At 46.6% G+C, this 17,040-nt stretch overlaps 1 protein-coding gene across 6 annotated transcripts in view; it reads left to right on the top strand.

Moving 5' to 3' along the window:
* Window positions 1-17,040, top strand: part of CTH (cystathionine gamma-lyase) — an 82,400-nt gene that overhangs the window by 50,385 nt on the left and 14,975 nt on the right. Inside the window, exons 7-10 of one of the 6 annotated variants that reach the window (XM_050961061.1) lie at window positions 8,394-8,471; window positions 13,264-13,416; window positions 14,404-14,525; window positions 16,670-16,722. The exons of 2 other annotated variants lie outside the window; for them this stretch is intronic. In XM_050961061.1, coding sequence (XP_050817018.1) covers window positions 8,394-8,471; window positions 13,264-13,416; window positions 14,404-14,525; window positions 16,670-16,722 — 406 coding nt within the window. The remainder of the gene's footprint in view (window positions 1-8,393; window positions 8,472-13,263; window positions 13,417-14,403; window positions 14,526-16,669; window positions 16,723-17,040) is intronic. 3 more of the 6 variants (XM_050961060.1, XM_050961059.1, XM_050961062.1) reach the window with 3 other exon arrangements.

The raw sequence follows: 17,040 nt of genomic DNA, 5'->3' as shown, positions 1-17,040 counted from the left end.
GGTAGATTTCATTGACATTAACCTTTTAGAAGGTAGCTAGACACTTTTCAAATAAAAGCTTACATTTAGCAGAAAGCAGCAAAGGTAGTTTAAGAAAAAAGGTTTTGAAATTTCCAAGTCTATTTACTGGCATCCTTTCTTATGCAGTATCCTGCTAAATAATCCACTGAAGTGGCCTATAGTATCTCAAAAGGTCCAGAAAATACAAACATGAGTGGGTTATTACAGAATTCCCTTGGAAGTGTTTTTGCATGGCGGGAGGGAAAGGGAGGGGGAAAGAGGGAGAAGAGTGTTCTCTGGTGCTTGAGGAGTGATGAAGGGGGGGATGGAAAATACTTCGCACATCCCTAATGAGAAGAACTGTAGCTGATTTGTACAAAAGGTTGCTTCACTTTTATAAGGTAATGGTTGTGGAGTGTAGAGATGAAGATGGTTAAGTAACACTTGTATTTGTTTTTGGTGGACATCAACACCAACAGATAATTGCACACTTTGGCAGCATAGCTGCCATTGCCAAGGAAAAAGCCAGTTTCCCTTCAGTACTGGCCCTCTAAGGGGTACAGCAAATGCAGGGAATCTGTTTTAAACCATCTCTGAATCTCAAATACATTGCAAGCTGGATCACACATTCATTAAGGAAACATGCACTTCACAAGTGAAAACCATTACTTTGCGATACCACAGCCTCTGGCAGACCAGGCTTTCTACATTCCATATAGAAAGTAAGACCAAAGCTTCCTGCCTAAGAGTTCTCATTGCTGCGGTCTTTTCCTCAGAGAGCACACTCATCCTTTGGCCATCATGCCCTTCAGCAGATCTGCTAGAAATAGTACAAGCCATCTCTCCTTTCTCTTCACTCACCTTTCACTATTGAAGTATTTTGAAGGTGCCCACTACTGTAGCATTTAGGTGACAAATTATGTCCTTCTTGTATAATTCTCCTCTGGACTTGTATAAGGAACATAGTAAGTCCTTGCCAGTAAAATTATTGTTCTGCTAATTTTACTCCGGAGGGCACTGTGCACCAAAAAACGTAATCTGCAAATTTTATTTGTCAAAAAGTGGCGGCTCCAGCATGGCACTGGAGAAGCCCAGGCCACTGGTTGCACAGATGTGGGAGATCACTGTGTAGCTCCCCTATCCCAGGGGATAGACTCAGTGGTGAGGCTGCATGCAACCTTGATACAGCACAATGACTGGGCCTGCCCCTCTGCACTAGGTGCCTGTCTGCCAAGCAGGAGCCAAGTTTGGAGGGTCTTAGTGTGGTGGGAGAATCCAGGTGTGAGTTGAGAGGGTTCTGTGTGGTGCAGTGTGGGTGCAGGCAGCTCAAGGGAATCCAGATGGACAGGGGCTTGGGGGGCTCTGGGTGCAACAATAATGGGGACTCAGCAGAGGGGTCAAGGAAAGTGGTTGATGGGGGCGGGGGAGTCAAAGTGTGGAAGGCCCAGATGCTGAGGAATAGGGCTCAATGGGGTTGGGATCCAGGTGCCGTTGGTTGGGGCATGGGGGAGATCCAGGTGTGGGCGGTCCAGGAGGAGTGGGGCTCATCTTCGGGTGTGGGGGGCAGAAGAATCGGTGCAGGAGGGTCTGGGTATGAGGGGGTCTAGATGCAGGAGCAGTTCCCTGTACAGGGAGTCTCTCCCGCCTGCAGCGGAGGAGCAATGGGTGCAGGAAGCATGGGCGGGGTGGGTGGGGGTGAGGGGAGAGAAGAGGTTTGCAGAGTTTCCTACAACTCGGGGAGAAATCTGGGTAGGTTGGACCCAGCCCAGATGCCATTCAGGGGAAGAGGAAGTCTCATCCTCCCCAGCCCAGTTGTGACTAGCACCTGAGCCTGGCACAGGGTAGGAGCCACCAGCCATGTCTTCTCCAGTTCTGCCTGCACCCCACAGTGATTTATCTCTCTGCCGGCTGCCCGGGGCACCCAAAACATACTGCTGGGAGAGTTGCATGACCAATTTTGTGGTTGCCTTGTCAGAGTCATTTTTCTGCAGGGAAATGAATCAGCAAAGGACATAAATTTTGAGCATGCACAGAAGTGCAGAATTCCCCAGGAGTAAGTCACACCAAGGGAAATCAGTGCTTTCCACAAGAGCTCACAATCTTTAAAGACAGATACAAAAAATAGGGGGAAGGGAATTAACATACAAGCAATGCCTCAACACACCTTATTCAATTTTTTGTGTTTTAAAACTCTGCACAACTGCCCTCTCTCTAGCCAGAAGTTTTACTTCCTGTATATGTCCATAATTTCATAGGTCATTACTCCATGAGCACCTGTAACATGAATTATTGCATTGTCTAAGTGTCTATGCAATCATGGAGCATGCCCCCATTGTGCTGGGCAATATGCAAATAGAACAAAAAAAGCACCTCTTGCTCCAAGGAGCTTGCAATCTAATACCACAGTCCTACAAACTCTTACACACATGCTTACCATGAGTTGTTGCATTGAAATCAATGCAACTACTCACAGCAGTTAAGTATGTGCACAAATGTTATAGGATTGGAGACTAAGTATGTCTATATAAGAATACAAAGCATCCCATTTTCCTCCACTAAAGTATTCCATTTAAACAGAGTCTGGAAGAAAACACTTAACATGTTTTCAGCTGAAGTGTGCCTAGAAATTCTGGAGACCTCTATCCTTCAGAGAAGTGGTTGTTGAAATCCAGCTTGTATAAGGAGGTACCTGAGGTGGTGTTAAGTCATCAGTGTACCTAGAGCACACCTGAGCCCCATCTACAACTGGAAAGAAGACAAATTCTAAGATGCATGGAGGGAGGAGGTGCAAAAAGATGACGGTCAACTTTGAAATAAGGGTTCTAGCAGAGCGAGCGTGTGAAATGTTTTGCAGCACGCTGGGATGCAAAGGCATAAACATCTTGCTGTTTGTTTAGCAATCATTGTGGGAACCTTTAAAATTAATGACTTTATAAATAAACTTTAGTGCTGCAGTAAAGCAGTTCTGTGTTAAGCTTGAGAAAAATCAAGTAATAAAGAAATTAGAACTGACAAAACTCCAGGATCCTTCTTAATTAGAAGTGTTACATAACTCTCTCCTTTCCTTTGGGGCTGTCACTGTTTCTGAAACTGTTTATAAATATACTTGTATTTGCTAAGAATTCTTCTTGTTCAGAGGTTTCTCAAACTGTAGTCCACGGAACCAGGACAGAGCTTTTTCTGGTTTACCATAGAATGAAAAATTTTGAGAACCAAATATTAGGTTATTGGGAGTCTGTGAAAGGAGTTATCCTGGGTGATCCTGTATATTTTGAGAAGGCCCTACGGAATTCTTCTAAGAACAAAAACAAAGGGTATGGCTACACTTACATTTGTGCAGCGCTGGGAGTTACAGCTGTCTTCATACAGCTGTGTAGGGACAGCGCTGCAGTGTGGCCACACTGACAGCTACCAGCGCTGCAGTGTGGCCACATTTGCAGCATTTGCAGCGCTGTTGGGAGTGGTGCATTGTGGGCAGCTATCCCACAGAGCACCTCGTCCCATTTTGGCACTGTGGGTTGTGGGAAGAGGACGGAAGGGTGCGGGTCATTCCGCTTCCTGTCCCAACGCCCCGTGGTGCATCGCTACACATCCCAGCAGTCTGGCGCCATTGTGAGTCTGCAGCGCGATTTCTGTTAGAAATGGAGTCTGAGCTGCTGAGGACCTTGCTGATGAATGTTGCCAGCACATCACGTTTGGCAGTTGAGCTATTCCTTCAGCTCCAAAGTGACAGTGAGGAGTCAGACGATGATATTGATTCGCCTGACGTGCAAGACACTAAAAGTGCTTGTGGCAGTAACGCACGTACTCAGCACCGTGGAACGCCGCCTTTGGGCTCGGGAAACAAGCACTGAGTGGTGGGATCACATCGTCCTGCAAGTCTGGGATGACGAGCAGTGGCTGCAGAACTTTCAGATGAGAAAAGCCACTTTCACGGGACTGTGTGAGGAGCTCGCCCCCACCCTGCGGCGCAAGGACACGAGATTGAGAGCTGGTCTGCCAGTGGAGAAGCAGGTGGCTATTGAAATCTGGAAGCTGGCAACTCCAGACAGCTACCGATCGGTCGCGAACCAGTTTGGAGTGGGAAAGTCGACCATTGGAATAGTGTTGATGCAAGTTTGCAGGGCCATTAATCGCATCCTGCTAAGAAGAACCGTGATGCTGGGGAACGTGCAGGACATTGTGGATGGCTTTGCACAAATAGGTTTCCCTAACAATGGAGGGGCGATAGATGGGACGCATATTCCTATTCTGGCACCACCCCACGTGGCATCCGAGTACATTAAGCGGAAGGGATATTTCTCTGTGGTTCTCCAAGCACTTGTGGATCACCGTGGGCGTTTCACTGACATTTACACAGGATGGCCTGGAAAGGTGCATGATGCACGCATCTTTCAGAACAGTGCCCTGTTCAGGAAGCTGCAGGCCGGGACTTTTTTCCCACACCGCAAGATCACAGTAGGGGACGTCAAAATGCCCACTGTGATCCTTGGAGACCCCGCTTACCCCTTAATGCCATGGCTTATGAAACCGAATACAGGGAAGCTTGACAGGAGCAAGGACCGGTTCAACTACAGGCTGAGCCGGTGCAGAATGACTGTGGAGTGTGCTTTTGGCCGTTTAAAAGGGCGCTGGCATTCTCTTTATGGGAAGCTAGACTTGGGGGAGAGCAGCATTCCTGCGGTTATATCCGCATGCTGTACCTTCCATAATATTTGTGAAGGGAAAGGTGAAACATTCAGTCAGGAATGGACCTCCGAGGTTCAACGCCTGGAGGCTGAATTTGCACAGCCAGAGAGCAAGGCTATTAGAGAGGCCCAGCACAGGGCTTCAAGGATTAGGGATGCCTTAAGGGAGCAATTTGAGGCTGAAAGCCAACAGTAATGTTTGGTGCCTTGCACGGGTGTGAAGTGCAGTGGTTACAATGATTTGCAGTGCCTGTTTTTCCCTTGGGGTATAGTATTTTTCACTTTCTGCAATAATAAAAAAAGTTTTAAAAGCCAAGAAACCATTTATTCAAAATACAGTACATAAAAGGGCAGGGGGGTAGGGCGCTGAACTGTATGTTCAGAGGTTTGAATATGTCCTGCCTGGATTGCTGTGCAATGCCTGCTGCACTTCAGGATTAATATGCTGCATGGTGATGGGGGTTGAGTGCATAAGGTAAGGGTCGTAGCCCTGAGAACTACGTAGGTGAACGTACAGGTGTTGGGGGCAGCTGGTGGTGGTAAGAACCAGGCTGCTGGAGAAAGGGGTTTTGAGCAAACACTGGGGCACAAGGGAGAGAGCTTTGGGGCAGGGGGGTTAGCATGGTAGTGATCTGCCTGCATGGCTATGAGAGACTGCATACAGTCCGTTTGGTGCGCCAGGAGGCTTATCAGCTGCTTTGTGCTTTTCTTGGTAGCCAATTCCTTTCTCCTGCTTTGTGTTTCCCTCCACTGATGCATTTTCTCTCTCCAGTCCTGCAGCCTCTTATTCTGTCTGGCATACTGATTAATAACTGCTTTCACCAAATCTTCTTTGCTATTGGTTTCTGCCTCAAGTTCTGTAGTCTTTCAGCAGGCTGTGATAGGGCCGGAGGATTCAAGGACACTTAAAAAAACAGAAATAGAAACATTTAATACAGAGGCTGCATTGTTTATAATCACAGTGAAGGAGTTTGTAGACTATTTGTAGCATCATTTACACATAGCAAACATAGCACAGACAGGCCACGGCAGCGAAGACATGGTGAGTAATGGGGTGAGTGTTTCTGCCGCGACTCATCTGGGAAGGGGAGCTGCTTGAGTCAGGGCTCACTGGGGTTTCTGTGCATTGGGGAAAGCAGAGAGCAGCTGGGGGGGGCCTGCACTGAACACTATCCCTACATTTTCAACAGGATTTTCTACTGCCAGATATATCACTGCTGCGTGTTACCTGGGAAGAGCAGGAGGGTCTTCTACAGCAATGTGGATTCCACCCTGGTCCCTATGCAGCTTGCCTATGTGCAGCAATGGTCCCCCCACCCCTCGCAGCACAGTGATGTGGAGGCATTAGCCTGACTGGGACAAGGACCACAGTGGCTCTCCCTATAAACTTGCGCAAGCACATTGCCCACGCTCTGGCTGAAACTTTTGAAGAGATTACCGAGGCCGCTTACCGAGACGTGATAGACCAAATCAATGGGCTATTCCACATCTAGGCATGCATGCATGCAGCCATAAACCCCGCCCCCCCTCCTCTCCCAAAACATTTCCATCCTTAAAATAAAAGCTGCTTACTGGGAACTTGCTCCTCTGCTTCTTCTTCACCAACAAGTTCCAGCTGCTGCGACTGGCTAGCCTCCTCCTGGATTGAGAAGAGCTCCTGGCTGCATGCCTCCTGGGACTCTGGGGTGTCTCCCTCCACCCCAGTAGCCTCACTCTCAGTTTCCTCTACACCCTCCCCCTCTTCTCCCTGCTCTGAACTCTCCATTGTGGTCCTTGGATTGGCAGTGGGGTCACACCCAAGTATGGCATCCAGCTCCTTGTAAAAACGGCAGGTCGTGGGGGCAGCTCCTGAGCGGCGGTTTCCCTCACGGGCTTTGCAATAGGCACTCCGCAGCTCCTTTACTTTAATCCTGCACTGCAGCGCGTCCCGTTCATGGCCCCTTTGCAGCTTGGACTGTGATATCTGCCCATAGGTATCATAATTTCTATTGCTGGAGCGCAGCTGTGACTGCACAGCTTCCTCACCCCAAACACTGATGAGGTCCTGCAGCTCACAAGTATTCCATGCTGGGGCTCGTTTGGGGCTTGGAGGCATGGTCAGTGATTGATTGACTGCACTCCACACCTGGCTGAGCAAACAGGAAGGGGATTTTTAAAATTCCCGGGGCATTTAAAGGGTGGGTCACCTGAGCCCAGGGCAGTGGAGTGCGAAACGATGAGCAGAGTGGCTGAAAAGGTATGCTGGGATACCTCCTAATACCCTGGAGGCCAATAAAAGCGCTTTTGGTGGCCACACTTGATGACCAGCGCTGCATCACCAGCGCTGGAATCGCTACACCCCAAGCAGACCAGGTGTACAGCCAGCGCTGCAGCCAGGGAGTTGCAGCGCTGGCTGTGCTTTGCAAGTGTGAACACAGAGTGAGTTGCAGCGCTGTAACCCCATCACCAGCGCTGCAACTCTCCAGTGTAGCCAAGCCCAAAATAATGTGATACAGTGATGTGTCAGACAGCAAACTTTTTGGCCTGAGGGCAACATCGGGGTTCCGAAACTGTATGGAGGACCAGGTAGGGAAGGCTGTGCCTCCCTCCCCAAACAGCCTGGTCCCCTGTCCGCCCCCTCCCACTTCCCAGCCCTGACTGCCCCTTAGAACCCCCCAACCCATCCAATCCCCCTGCTCCTTGTCCTCTGACCGCCACCTCCCGGGACCCCCTGCCCCTAACTGCCCCCCCGTGACTCCACCCTGTATCTGACTCTCCCTATCCCTGGACTGACCTGACCCCCATCCACATCCCTGTCCCCTGACAAGCCCCCCGGACTCCCACGCTTATCCAACCCTGTTCCCTGTCCCCTGAGTGCACCTCCCCCCAAACCTCCGCCCCATCCAACCAATCCCTGTCCCCTGACTGGCTCCGAGGACTCTCTGCCCCTTATCCAACTCCCCACTCCCTGCCCTCTTACCATGCCGCTCAGAGCAGCAGAACTGGCAGCCGAGTCACCCAGCCGGAGCCAGCCGTTCCACCCCGAGCTTGCAGCCCTGCCTCCCAGAGCGCTGGTCGCACAGCGAGCTGAGGCTGCAGAGCAGAGGGGACAGCAGGGGAGGGGCTGAGGACTAGCCTCCCTGGCCGGGACCCTCCTTGGCCGGGCAGGACGGTCCTGTGGGCTGGATGTGTCCCGCGGGCCGTAGTTTGCCCGCCTCTGCTATAAACACTTATTACGAAAAAAATCAAACTTTAACAAAAAGTGAACAAAAGCCACTAACGTGTAGTGGCCACTATCACTAAAACTGGCTAAGAGCAGTATCTACTGTTGTGTCTGCTCCATAGCAATAAACGAGCTGCTAGACGGAAGTGTTAAGTGCTGGTGTTTTACCTGTTTTCTGGCAAGTAGAGAGCCAGGGTGTCTCAAATGTCAGGTATTCTGAGATGAGGGCAGATGCCAACTGTTCCATTGTACAAGCAGGCTCTGCCAGCGGCTACAGAGCATAGCACTAACCATGATCTAGGAGGCTAATCTGGATCTTGGCCTGAATGTCAGTGCATAGATGATGGCAGCAGTGAGGAGAAATATCTGATGTCTTGAACAGCAAAAACAGAAAAGGAAATATGTAGTAGCAGGACCAAGAAAACAACCCCTAACCCTTTATATATTGAAAGCTTCCTGACTACAAACAAGTTAACAATTTAATGTTCCTCTTTTATCTTCAGGGCACACTGACGTTGTAATGGGATTGGTTTCAGTAAACTGTGATGATCTCTATGAAAGGCTCAAATTCTTACAAGATGGTAAGTAGCCAACACAGGAAATTCTTTAAAACTTACTGGATCCAAGTATGCCTGTACAGAACAGAAATTTTTGCATGTGGTGTATTTACATATATGAAATCCATGTATCTAGGCTACAAATATGACCCAAGAATTTAAATGGGATGGATTGTGGCCTAGTGTCCATAGCACTGGATTGGCACTCGGGAGATCTGGGTTCTATTCCTGTCTACCACCTAGGGTGACCAGAGAGCAAATGTGAAAAATCGGGACAGGGGGTGGGGGCTAACAGGAGCCTATATAAGGAAAAAAACCAAAAATCGGGACATCTGGTCACCCTACTGCCAGCAGCCTCCTAGGTAGACTTGAACAAGTCATGTTGCTTCTCTGTGCCTCAGTTTCCCAAGCAGTCAAATGGGGATAAATAATACTGACCTTTTGAAAAGTGCTTTCAAATCTGCTGATGAAGAGCACTGTTTAATATGTTTATCACTATTTGCACTGCTTATTCATGGAAAGTTTTTCTTCTTATTTTCAAGTGTCAGAACAGAAAAACAGGAGACAAAGTGGTTAATTGTCCTTTTAATTCATAATTTAATTAATGGCCCAGTGGATTAATAAATGCTTCTATAGAAGCCTCTGTTCCTTAGACCATGGGTGAGATTGTAGAACTGATAAATGAAATTGTTTTCAATTGTTCACTTTATTAATGTAACTTCTGTTCACCATTCACTACACTTGCTTATACTGTAACTTCTGTTCCATATTGTAATTGAAACCCCATTTTAAAACACACTCCATTTTGTAAAAGCTTCCTCCAACCTTCATTTTTGCAAACCCTGCTGTAATCTTATTAGTTTAGTTTAGATGTGTGAATGAGGTATGTATGAATAATGGAATCAACCTCCAGCCCCAGCCTGTCCTGATGAGATAAAGTTCAAATACCAACGGCTGAAGACCTAGACAACAGCCCTAAACAAAGTAAGAGGCATCCACCCTAAAAAGAAAAGGACAACAGAACAACAGAAGGAAGATCAAAGCCAGGTCCAAGGCTGAAAGTCACGCCTGCAATTGATGGGTGATCAATCTAAACCCAGAGGCAGCGTGACGCAGCAAGACCTATACACTTTGAATTCAAACTAAAAGCCTATAAAAAAGAAGGGTGAGATGAGAGACTCTGGGTAACAATCTGCTGCCAACATGGAAGAACATCGGTGCCTGCCCAACAGAGATCCAGCTCAGCCTTGTGCCCAGCTTTCCTGGCCAGTTAGCTGCCACAAGCTACGAACCCAAGCTGCAAAATCAAGCCATGAACTTAAGCTATCTTCAGGACTGGTAACTATGCAGCAGCTGCAGAACACCGAATGAATGAATGAATGAATGTGTGTGTGTGTGTGTGTGTGTGTGTGTGTGTGTGTGTTTATAGGTATTAGGTATAATGTGAATGTGTGTGTGTGTGTGTATAGGTAATAGGTATAATGTGTGTGTATAAGAATTAAGATATTAGTTATTAGTCATAAATTGTTATCATAATAAATGTGGCATCTTTGTCTTGTCCTCTTTAATAAGATCCTGCTGGTTTTTAACTGGTCTAATATAATTGGTACAACAAGATCCTCCATTGAAATCAATGACAAAATTTCCATTGAGTTCAATGGGGCCAGGACTTCACCTCATGTGTTTAAATTCATCTCAAGTCATCTATTAGCCTATGTGAAATGAGTTGATAGTGTCAGTTTATTGCCAGGTGTCACAGCTCAGGGCAATTGTACCTGTATTCTCCCTCTGTGATTCAGCAAGGGCACTTACTCTCAGGCTTCTAGCTCCCTAGCCATTGCCTTTCTTGTGTAGACACCCATGTCTCACCCACTTCTTACTGGGGTATTTCCAAGCTGCACTACTTCCTACCTTGACTGTATTCTCCCTAGCAGAGGCTCACCTTGCCCACTTGCTTGCTTTCTCTACAGAGACTGATAAGGCCATGTCTACATCTAAAATTTTGCAGCGCTGGTTGTTACAGCTGTATTAGTACAGCTGTATAGGGCCAGCGCTGCAGAGTGGCCACACTTACAGCAACCAGCGCTGCAAGTGGTGTTAGATGTGGCCACACTGCAGCGCTGTTGGGCGGCTTCAAGGGAGGTTCGGGGAACGCGAGAGCAAACCGCGGCGAAGCTGGTCTCCTTTCCCGGTTTGCTCTCTCGTTCCCCGAACCCCCGAACAAGCAGGTCTCCTTCCCTGCGGTTTGCTGGGTGGTTCGGGGAACGCGAGAGCAAACCCGGGAAAGGAGACCAGCTTCGCCGCGGTTTGCTCTCGCGTTCCCCGAACAAGCAGGTCTCCTTCCCTGCGGTTTGCTGGGTGGTTCGGGGAACGCGAGAGCAAACCCGGGAAAGGAGACCAGCTTCGCTGCGGTTTGCTCTCGCGTTCCCCGAACCCCGTGCAAGCAGGTCTCCTTCCCTGCGGTTTGCAGGGTGGTTCCGGGAAACGCGAGAGCAAACCGCGGCGAAGCTGGTCTCCTTTCCCGGTTTGCTCTCGCGTTCCCGGAACCACCCAGCAAACCTCAGGGAAGGAGACCTGCTTGCTCGGGGTTCGGGGAACGCGAGAGCAAACCGCAGCGAAGCTGGTCTCCTTTCCCGGTTTGCTCTCGCGTTCCCGGAACCACCCAGCAAACCTCAGGGAAGGAGACCTGCTTGCTCGGGGTTCGGGGAACGCGAGAGCAAACCGCGGCGAAGCTGGTCTCCTTTCCCGGTTTGCTCTCGCGTTCCCGGAACCACCCAGCAAACCTCAGGGAAGGAGACCTGCTTGCTCGGGGTTCGGGGAACGCGAGAGCAAACCGGGGAAGGAGACCAGCTTGATTACCAGAGGCTTCCTCAGGTATGCTGGGATACCTGCTTATTCCACGGAGGTCAAGAAAAGCGCTGGTAAGTGTCTATATTTGATTACCAGCGCTGGATCACCAGCGCTGGATCCTCTACACCCGAGACAAAACGGGAGTACGGCCAGCGCTGCAAACAGGGAGTTGCAGCGCTGGTGGTGCCCTGCAGATGTGTACACCTCCTAAGTTGCAGCGCTGTAACTCCCTCACCAGCGCTGCAACTTTCTGATGTAGACAAGCCCTAAGAGTCATAAGTTATCACATAGCTCTTCCTGCATAGCCTATTTTATTCTTAAGATAAAAGCAGTACGGACAAAACATATTAAAACCAATAAAAACGCATGCTACTAAGCTTATCAGTGATCATCCCGGCCCTAATATGGGATCTTCAATATTCCACCCAAGGGGTTTCTTGTTGTTTCAAGTTAATCACAGCTTCAGCTCAGAACAGCCACCCAGTTTAATGGTGTCTTAGTAGGCCAAGTCCTTCCAATTCTTCCCTAAGGATTAGGGCCCTGCCCATTTGCTGGATCAGAAAGAAGGCCTTGAGGCAATTAGAAAGCAGGCTATTTATCCAAAAATCCTTTCTTTGTCTGTTTGGTCTCTGAAGAATCAGTTTGAACTAGTATATGTGCACCTTGCCAGGGGAGTGGCCTCAAAAGGCTGATAGTGGAGGAATTACATTAGCAACCCCCTCCGACTAGAAAAGGTACATACGGTTCTATAAACAGCACACACACAATTACATAGTTAATACAATGGACCCTAACAGTATTAACCCCAATTCAATAAGGTTTAGCTTACTTTAAAATTTATCTTAATTCTACAAGGTTCCACAAGGTCCAGGATATCGTTAGTCTGTCACACAAAGGTGTTTGTAGTTTGGTTTGGTAATTACCTTTTTAATGGGGACCAATTCAGCAGCAACCAAGGACTGAATATAGAAACGCCTTAAATGAGACTGGGATCCTGGCAAGACTTGCATTCATGCTTAATGTTTAGGCTCTGTGAGTAGTCCTACGGACGTCAATGAGAGCACTCCGCATATAAAAATAGGCATTGTATGTCCTTTGCAGGATCGGGGTCCTAGATAGCAAGCTTTGCCTGGCAGGAACTGTCTCTTACTGTATGTTTGTACAGTGCCAACAGAACTGAGCCTCTAGCCCCACTGTACTTCAAACCATTAATAACTGCCCTCATCGGTTGGAGGTAGACCTTTCAGATCAGGATTGAAGCAGTATCTGTTTTGTGGATAAACAGAGGAGCTTTGGCTGCAGGACTGTCAGGACAGTACCTTTCTAAACTTATTTAAATATTTGTTTTCTCCTCCCTAATACCCTGCAAAATATCTCCTTACACATATATAAGGAGGCATATAATTAATAAATTATTTTATGTAGCTGGTGTCCATTTTTTGATTTGTTTTCCTTTAGACTCAGGACCCTAGCACTCAGCGCGCACACATGATTTTTGTATGATAAGTTAGGAATCTTATGTTTTGGCAGCTGCATTTTTTGGTCTGTATTTTCACAAATTCATTTTTATCCATTGAATAAAGAACATGAGGCAGGGCAAATACAAAGTAATCTGAGGGAGTACCTTATGTCTGATAAGATTCATCCCTGAGTCTTCAGTGTTTTATCTCCTGCCTGACTCTTTTATATTTTGGGGGGAGGGGAGGAGGAGATACAAACTGTCTTTATTTTTCTCTCCCCCTTATCTTGTTTTAAAGTTAGAATATTTTTAGTGTGGTATCAGAGTACTATGTTTGAGTTTCCAGATATAGGGCCAAATTACACCCTGGTATAAACAGGCAAAGTTCCCATGGAAATCAATGGGAGTTGCATCTGTTAACATCAGGGGTCAGTTTGGAAACTAAGACCTTATTCAATAAGGCCGAAGAGGTTTTTTATATATTTGTAATATTGTGCTATTTTATAGCCCTTGGAGCAGTTCCATCTCCTTTTGACTGTTACCTTTGCAATCGGGGTTTAAAGACACTGCAGTTCCGGATGAAGCAGCATTTCTACAATGCACAGGCTGTTGCTCAGTACCTTGAATCAAATCCCCGGGTAGAAAAAGTCGTTTATCCTGGTAAGTAGCAGGATTTCCGAAGAGAAGATATTTTTGTTCTGGCTCTGTTTGGTATAGGGTGCTGTATTCCTAGGTGTTGCTGATACATCCATTGAATTTGATATGTAAGTTTTACTCCATCATAGGCATTTATCTTGCAGTTGATTCTATGCTGCTTAACACTTGAAGTTTGCTTTTTATGTGCCTTAGGGTATGTCTACATCTACAATTTTGCAGCGCTGGTTGTTACAGCTGTATTAGTACAGCTGTATAGGGCCAGCGCTGCAGAGTGGCCACACTTACAGCAACCAGCGCTGCAAGTGGTGTTAGATTTGGCCACGCTGCAGCGCTGTTGCACACCGCGGGGAAGGAGACCTGCTTGGAGGGGGGGTCGGGGAATGCCAGAGCAAACTGTGGGGAAGGAGACCTGCTTGGAGGGGGGGTCGGGGAATGCCAGAGCACACCGCGGGGCTGGATACCTGCTTGGAGGGGGGGTCGGGGAACGCCAGAGCAAACCGTGGGGAAGGAGACCTGCTTGGAGGGGGGGGTCGGGGAACGCCAGAGCACACCCCGGGGCTGGATACCTGCTTGGAGGGGGGGTCGGGGAACGCCAGAGCACACCGCGGGGAAGGAGACCTGCTTGGAGGGCAGTGGAGTTTGCTTGATTACCGGAGAGGCTTCCTCAGGTATGCTGGGATACCTGCTTATTCCACGGAGGTCAACAAAAACGCTGGTGAGTGTCTACACCTGATGACCAGCGCTGGTGATCCAGCGCTGGATCCTCTACACCCGAGGCACGACCGGGTGTACGGCCAGCGCTGCAAACAGGGAGTTGCAGCGCTGGTAATGCCCTGCAGGTGTGTACACATCCTAAGTTGCAGCGCTGTAACCCCCTCACCAGCGCTGCAACTTTGTAGTGTAGACAAGACCTTAGTGTGGCTTGCTCTTCTCTGATGCAATTTTAACAGACTGTATAAGTTGTTCTATTCAGAATGTGACTAATTTCAGGACTGCCCTCGCATCCTCAGCATGAGGTAATGAAGCGTCAGTCCACTGGCTGTTCTGGGATGGTCGCCTTTTATATTAAAGGAAATCTTGAACAGGCTGAAATCTTTCTCAAGAATTTAAAGGTAATTTCCCTTCAAATGAATGTAAACTAATTCTGTAAGAGAACCTGATTGTGACTCAGTTAGGGTTCTGAGTGAAAGAGGAAGTGGTTATTTTCAAAGCAAGGACTCTCTTTCTATCTGTTTGGGAAGCTTCTAATCTATTTGGGTAGTACCACAATCTAAATAATGGATAATTATGAGATGAGACAGTAACGAGAAGGAAGAAAAGGAAGTATCAGCCCATTTGAAGTGTTTACAGTCATAGCTGGGGCTTATATAGCAAGTTTAAACCATGTGTTGCTACTGAAAGTATTTGCATATATTCCAACAACTGTTAATGCATTTGAAAGCAGAAGAACTGTTTCTGATATAACACTGCTAGAACATTTTAAAATACTTGACAATAGAAAATGCCTTTTGAGACTTCTTCATGATCAATATTCCAAAAGGAAGTGCTGCCTCTCTGGCAGATCACCTGACAGGTGTTCTTGTAACATGAGCTTTAAAGCATTGTTTAGCTCCCTTTTTCTTAAACGTCATCATTTAACAGAACCTTTTGAAAAGTGCTTTCAAATCTGCTGATGAAGAGCACTGTTTAATATGTTTATCACTATTTGCACTGCTTATTCATGGAAAGATTTTCTTCTTATTTTCAAGTGTCAGAACAGAAAAACAGGAGATAAAGTGGTTAATTGTCCTTTTAATTCATAATTTAATTAATGGCCCAGTGGATTAATAAATGCTTCTATACAAGCCTCTGTTCCTTAGACCATGGGTGAGATTGTAGAACTGATAAATGAACTTGTTTTCAATTGTTCACTTTATTAATGTAACTTCTGTTCACCATTCACTACACTTGCTTATACTGTAACTTCTGTTCCATATTGTAATTGAAACCAATTAGTATCTATATTGACAGGTAAATTAAGGATTTCTCTTCCTCCCATACCGTCCAATCACCACTAGCCCTCACTCCCCACATAAAATCACAACTGAAATTTCACATAATCAAATAACATCCCACAAACAAAGGTTCGAGTACAAAAATGAGTCTTTCATCCTGTTCTGGAAGGTCAGCCGTCTCTGCCTCTGTTTGTTTAATAGGGAGAATCAAATTCCAGAATCAAGGATTCACCTCCCTCTGAGTGTTTTTACCTCCAGCCCCTCAGTGTCCTGACTAATCAGCTGTTGGGCTGATGCTTAAGGAAAGAGGTGTTTTCTAAAATAGACTGGGTATACAAGGAGTGGATTACTCCTGAATGCAGAAGAGGCAAGAGGAATAATAGCAGACATACTGATCCTGACAGCATTTGCTGCATCCTCAGCAGACACACATCTAGTGTATATTTCTGAATGCAGCAGAGTATGTAGAGAGCATTTTGTCATCTAGTGCAGGAACATATTTATGATTAAAGATCAGTGATTAGTGAAGACCTTTAATGGATGGTGGGCATTCCTCAAAGGATCAGCAATTGAATTCTGTTAAGTATCCAACAGTTTGGATTCTCCTCCAAATTTCTGGGTTTGCAAAATCATATGAGGCATCTTGAGAGAAAAGAATCTCATGACCTTTTTGCTTCTAGTAAGGCTGCAAACACAAGTAAAATACCTCTGAAACAGTGTTCCATCAGTTCTGCCCTTGATTGGGCCCAGAAAGTGTAGTGGGGCGTGAAACCTGAAGAATTAATAGCTTGGACAGGCGAGGGATGTGGCAAAGAGAGAGAAGGGAGTAATTTCAATTTAAAGTTTGGTTTTTTTTGTTCTGTTTCCCCCCTACCCCCCAAGAGATTCACCCCATCCCCACTCTGACTGTACTCAGAGCTCATGGGTATAGCCCGGTTAGCCCTGACAAAAATTTCTCCCTTGAGTTGCTTACTGTCTCTTCCTTCTTTTCTTTAGGCGAGTTAAGCCAGATGTTTTCAGATCCAGTAATATTTTGCTAGTAAACTACATACCAATTGTTTTTTCTTACTGCATCCAATATTTTTTCCATGGTATGAAAGTTTTTTGTGGTTTTCTAGTTCAGCGAATTCCACTTCAAAATTAAGTAAATTATAAAATGTAATTGCCTTTTCCTCTACAATGTAGCTATTTTAAATCCTCTTGCCTTTGTTTCAAATAAACAAGCAGTTTTTCAAAGTGAACTTTTGTATTTCCTGCTATAGCTTCTCACGCTGGCTGAGAGTCTGGGAGGATATGAAAGCCTAGCAGAACATCCGTAAGTCAGTCTTCCAGTAGAGATTTAAGATGAAACAATTCTAAAATTGCGCATACTGTTGAAGAAAAGCTTCCGTTGAATTTTGTGGTCATCTTGAAGCTGTGTAGTGTTTAAAATTTGAATGTTTCACTTTGTGGCCAAGCACCACAGAACTAATTTTTATATCATATGAGCATTTTATGGCTGGTCAAGAAATGAGCAGTGATGAGATCTTATTTTAGGAATTTAAATAATGGAAGACTCTCTTGCTTTGAATGGTACAGTATGGTGTCACCAAGACCTTCCCGTGATTTCTTTACCTCCACTCCAGTCCCATAA

Source organism: Gopherus flavomarginatus, chromosome 7 (genome assembly GCF_025201925.1).
Source record: "Gopherus flavomarginatus isolate rGopFla2 chromosome 7, rGopFla2.mat.asm, whole genome shotgun sequence".
Taxonomy (NCBI): domain Eukaryota; kingdom Metazoa; phylum Chordata; order Testudines; family Testudinidae; genus Gopherus; species Gopherus flavomarginatus.
The sequence above is the reverse complement of the archived record's forward strand: the minus strand, read 5'-3'. Positions and strand labels throughout refer to the sequence as shown.